The 5,336-nt window shown below is 49.7% G+C and overlaps 1 protein-coding gene across 1 annotated transcript; it reads left to right on the plus strand.

The window, feature by feature from the left end:
- Window positions 1-215: 215 nt before the first annotated feature.
- Window positions 216-3,711, plus strand: ADRA2A (adrenoceptor alpha 2A). Its single transcript, XM_027647929.1, has one exon. The coding sequence runs from the start codon at window positions 420-422 to the stop codon at window positions 1,752-1,754; it is 1,335 nt and encodes a 444-aa protein (XP_027503730.1). The 5' UTR covers window positions 216-419; the 3' UTR covers window positions 1,755-3,711.
- Window positions 3,712-5,336: the final 1,625 nt, after the last annotated feature.

Consider the following 5,336-nt stretch of genomic DNA (forward strand, 5'->3'; position numbering starts at 1 on the left):
CTGCAGGGGGCGGTGGGCGCGAGTGTCCGTGTCGGGGCGCGGGTGCGCGGTGTGCGAGTCTGTGTGTGTGCATGAGAGTGTGGGTTTTTCTGTGCGTGTGCGCGCACCGGGGGCAGCTCCCCACGTGGGGCTGACGCGGCAGCCCCGGCCCGATCCGGGGCTATAAAGCGGCTCGGCGGCGAGCGAGGCAGAGCAGCCGCGGCGGCTGCAGTCCCAGCCCCGGCCCCGCTCCGCCGCGCTCGGAGGGTCCCGGCGGCAGCGCCCAGCATGCGCGGTGGGCGCCCGCAGCCCCCCGGCCCCCGGCGCGCCGCTCCGCCCCGGCCGGCGGCACAGTAGGACGCGGAGAGTCGGGCTTGGAGCCGGGCGCGGCGCGGGTGGAGCCGGGGCGAAGGGCGGGGGTGTCCGCGCAGCCGGCGTTGATGTTTAACCTGGAGCGCCCGTTCACGGAGAGGGGCCACTTCTTCTCCTCCATGGAGTACCAGCGTCAGCTGGAGGAGGAGGAGGGCTACCCGCCTCCCGGCAGCAACGGGACTTTCAACGACAGCGGGGCCGGGCCGGGCTGGGGCACGCCGTACCCTCTGCACACCACCATCACTCTCATCAGCTTGGCCGGCTTGCTCATGCTCTTCACTGTCTTCGGCAACGTCCTGGTCATTATTGCTGTCTTCACCAGCCGGGCGCTCAAAGCCCCCCAGAACCTCTTCCTGGTTTCCTTAGCCTCGGCTGACATCCTGGTGGCCACACTGGTCATCCCCTTCTCACTGGCAAATGAGGTGATGGGGTACTGGTACTTTGGTAAAGTCTGGTGCGAGATCTACCTGGCCTTGGATGTGCTGTTCTGCACCTCCTCCATCGTTCACCTGTGTGCCATCAGCCTGGACCGTTACTGGTCCATCACACAAGCCATCGAGTACAACCTCAAGCGCACCCCACGCCGCATCAAGTGCATCATCTTCATCGTCTGGGTCATCTCGGCTGTCATCTCCTTCCCACCACTCATCTCCATCGAGAAGAAGAGCGGGCAGCAGGCTGACCAGGGGGTGGCAGAGTGCAAGATCAATGATGAGAAGTGGTACATCATCTCTTCTAGCATTGGCTCTTTCTTTGCCCCCTGCCTCATCATGATCCTGGTCTACGTGCGCATCTACCAGATAGCCAAGAGGCGAACCAGGGTACCACCGAACAAGCGAGCAGAGCGCCCTGAGAAGAAGCAGAATGGCTTGACTGACAAGGAGGACCTGCCAGCCACAGCACAGCTCAACGGGGAGAAGGCGGCAGGAGGCAGCGGTGGACAGGAGGGAGAGGTCAATGGCATAGACATGGAGGAGACCTCTTCCTCCGAGCACCAGGAGAACAACCAGTGTAAGAAGTCAGAGAGACCGTCGAGAGGAAAGACCAAGACTAAGCTGAGCCAAATTAAGCCTGGGGACAGTTTGCCCAGGAAGACGGAGGAGGAGAGGAACACCAAAGGATCCCGGTGGAGGGGCAGGCAGAACCGGGAGAAACGCTTCACCTTCGTACTCGCAGTGGTGATTGGGGTCTTTGTCATCTGCTGGTTCCCCTTCTTCTTCACCTACACGCTGATGGCCGTCTGTGAGAGCTGCTCCGTGCCCAACACCCTCTTCAAGTTCTTCTTCTGGTTCGGTTACTGCAATAGCTCCTTGAACCCCGTCATCTATACCATTTTCAACCATGACTTCAGGCGGGCCTTCAAAAGGATCCTCTGCAGGATAGAGAGGAAAAGGATTGTTTGAAGGAGCCTTTGCTGTGGGCAGGACTAATCAAGACTTTGTAGGAGAGTAAGCATGTCTCTCTCGGGCTGTGCTTGCATGGGATGGTTTCCTTTAGCTTGTGAGCAGGAAGCCTTTAAAACCTGAGAGGAGCCTATGGAAGTGCTGGGAAGCAGCAGTGAGGAGCAGCAGGCAAGTGAAGGTCCGAGCTGTGGCATTTGGCTTTCCAGGGGAGGATGGCCTTTGACTTGCTTGGTTTATTTTGTTAGTTTTTTTTTTTTATTTTTGCCAGAATCTCTCAGTGGATATTTTCATGACTGCTCAGTTTGACTCTTTAAAGACAAACAGTGTGCAGCTCTGTGAGATGAACAACAAAAAGGGAGTATGCCACACCAGAGGTGTTGGCTTTATTATTTTGTTGTATCTTTTTTTCCCTGTTGTATATGTATGAATTTTGACCCCCTTGTAAAATACAGTATTGTATTCTTGAATTTGAATGTCTTAATTTTTGTAAGGCAAGCAGCTTTGAAACTGTGAATGCTTTAATTTTTGACACCTTCAAAGTCTCTCTCTTCCCACCCCCTGAAAAACCCTTTTCTCAAAACCACTGAACAACTAGAGCCATCCCCTACCTGACAGTTTGATAATATTACTAAAATTTTCAATGTGATTTTTTGTGTTTTGGCTATAAAGCTTAGGATCACAGACCTCACCAGACTGGCTATTTTTGTTGTTATTTTTTTATATCATACTTGTTTTTGTTTGATTGCTGTGTTGCCTGTGATACAATACAGCTGAGATGGCAACTGCTGCCTCGTTACTCATTAAAGCAGACCCTGATGGAGCGGTGCCTTTGCTGTGCAGGCAGGGATGTCCCAGGCAACCGAGACTATCTCCCCTGCAACGTGAGGCTTGGGACCCAGCCAAGCTCCCCACGAGTTAATCTTGTTTGATATTATACCAGTCTGCAGCACCGAAATGTGTTCGATGCTCACTTGCTTCCTCCACCTCAACTGTAAATAGATAACATTTCAAAGCAAATAACAGGGCTCTGCATATCAAGTTATCTCATCTGTGTTGATTTGTGGTAGTTTAACTCCTGTGGGATTTCCTGCAGAGAGGAGGGGGTTTGTGCACAATGGGCGTTCCGTCTTTCTCAGAGGGGGAAAAGTTCAGTTTTTAACCTGCCAGTCTCATTTTTCTAGGACATATTAAGGCATCCCTCTTTCAGTCTTATACAGGGCAAAACTCTGAAGTGGGAAACCTAACTGACATTTTTTCCAGTATTTTATAGTGTAATTAAGCTTTTTTTTTTAAATATATGTGTAAATATTGTGAGATTGCAACAGGAGAGAGAGTTAATACTGCTTTTACAGTCTTTCCTGAAATGGCTTTCAGCTTTTTCTGCTAAAAAAACCCAAACAACAACAAAAAAACCCCAAGCCAAAAACAAAACAGAAGTGGACAGAACAAATCTAACATCCTTGTGCCATGAATAAATTTCTGGAGAACACTTATAGGAAAAACTTTTTATTTCTAAAAATAAATGAGTCTGCAAATATTTTAATGTTATGAAAACAGCTTTATCAAATACTGACAAGTCATAGAAATTGTTTGGACAAAGCAAAGTTTGTGTAAGTTTCATGTATAAGATGAATTTGCCTTCTCTGGAGTCGTATGGAAGAGACTTTAAAAATACCTTTTTACTTTTGAGAAGTGTTCTGTTGATTTTGCTCTCTCTTTTGACTTTGTAATTAACTCCAAGGGTCCTCAGATGCATCTTGGGACCTGGAAAGCAATGTTTACATTCACTTGCATTTTCAGAACTGAATCCTCAAGAGGTGAGGAAAGCAAATAAACTGTGCTTTAATGTAAAAAAAAAAACCCACCCAACCAAACCACAAGCAGAAGTTGCTATAATGGATGATTATTTTTATTAAATAAAAGAGTGTTTACAGATCAAGTGTGAAAACCCTCTGAACAATCTGTTAGCTGCTTTATTTTATTTTATTGTATTTTATTTTCCGAACTGCTCACTGTTCCTCCAGCAGCCTTGGTCTTGACATTTTTTAAAGGACAGGGGGGAAAAGTGCTTTGTGTTTTCTGAAAAGGCATTGTTAGCCCAGGTAGGAAACAATGGCTCCGTTCATTGTGCAGTGGCATAATAACAAATGAGTCCTTAATATTTTTTCAGTTTATTTCCACTCCTCCTTTGTGCCACAGTGAGAGCATTCACGTGTTTCTTAAAGAAAAGAGCTCAGGGTTTGAGGGTGTGATTTGCTTCCTGGAAATGCAGCCTGGCACTACTGCTGGGGACGCCTGCCTGGCACAGTGTTTACAGCTCTTGAGTTGTGAAGGTTTTTAATAATTAGCTTGCAGATGGGATTAGAAATGATTAGGCTGGAAGGAAACATTTCTTGATGTATGCAGGAGTGTCTGAGTGGGGCTTTGTTTCCAGCCTGCAGGAGCCAGCCAGCCAGGTTCTTTTACCTTATACCAGGGCTGCCAAGACCCTCCCTGCAGGAGGTGATGAGGGATTGTTCTCCCACCAAACGTGGAACTGCTTCTCTGAGGCTATCTGCCTCCCTGAGGATGCCAAGGTCTGCTCATCATCAACTTCAGCTTTGCCACAAGTGCCAGGTAACTCCAAAGGTGGGGAACACTAAAGGTGTCAATCCTGTGAATGCTTTAGTGTGGGCTTTGTTTTGCCCGGCAGCACATGTAACTGTCTGGGAGCTCTGGCACCTGCTCTTCCCACTGTTGGGTTAATTGGTGTCATCCTGTTTCCCTGGTATGCTTCTTATTTGGCGAGGAAATGACTGACCAGGGCCCCATGCTGGAGCTGCTCGTCTCGCAGCCCCACTCTGCGAGTGCCACTGGAGTTGCATTTGGAGGTGCTCAGCAATCAGGGAGGGGTCCAGGGCTGGCAGGAGGCATCACTGCTGGGAGTAGGGCACCTAATGGTGGCCCAGAGATGAACATCTTGCTCATCTCATGGTGGCCTTTGCAGGCCAGGGGGGCTTGATTCGGGTAGAGTGTCCTCCTTCCTCTCTCTGGCCTTGGAGGGTTTTACAAAGCAGACCCTGTGGGAGACATCGGGTCAGTACCTGGGACAGGAGGTGATCCAGCAGCCATTTGTTACACTTGCCCATCCCTCTGGCTGTCTGATGTCTCTGCAGCCAAATCTCGAATATGGACAATACTTTGTTGGGTTTGCGGCTGGGAGACTGGGGCTTTGCTGGGCTTTCAGTTGGTGAAGCTTTACACAGCTGAAATGTCTAATTGCTCCTGATTTTCCATCAAAAGGAAGAGTAAGGTGCAAACTCCTGAAATAATGCCTCCAGAGCTGTAGTCTTCCCACAGCCTCATGCCCTCATGGTTCAGCCCAGTCAAATGAAATTCTCACTGGGCTCTTCTGTGTGGTGTAGCGGCTCCCTGAATCTGACAGGGCAGAGCTGCCTGCCTGTGCTTGTGACTAATGTCTGAACTTCCCATCTCCTACTACCTTTGCTGTCTTCTGACTAAGGCTTCTATTTTATTTCCCCTGAGCTGCTGGTCATTTTGGTTTCGGCTGTGTCCTGGACCCTCTACACCTGCTGGGGATGG

This window comes from Corapipo altera, unplaced genomic scaffold, assembly GCF_003945725.1.
Source record: "Corapipo altera isolate COAL_440 unplaced genomic scaffold, ASM394572v1 56, whole genome shotgun sequence".
In the NCBI taxonomy this organism is placed as follows: Eukaryota; Metazoa; Chordata; class Aves; order Passeriformes; family Pipridae; genus Corapipo; species Corapipo altera.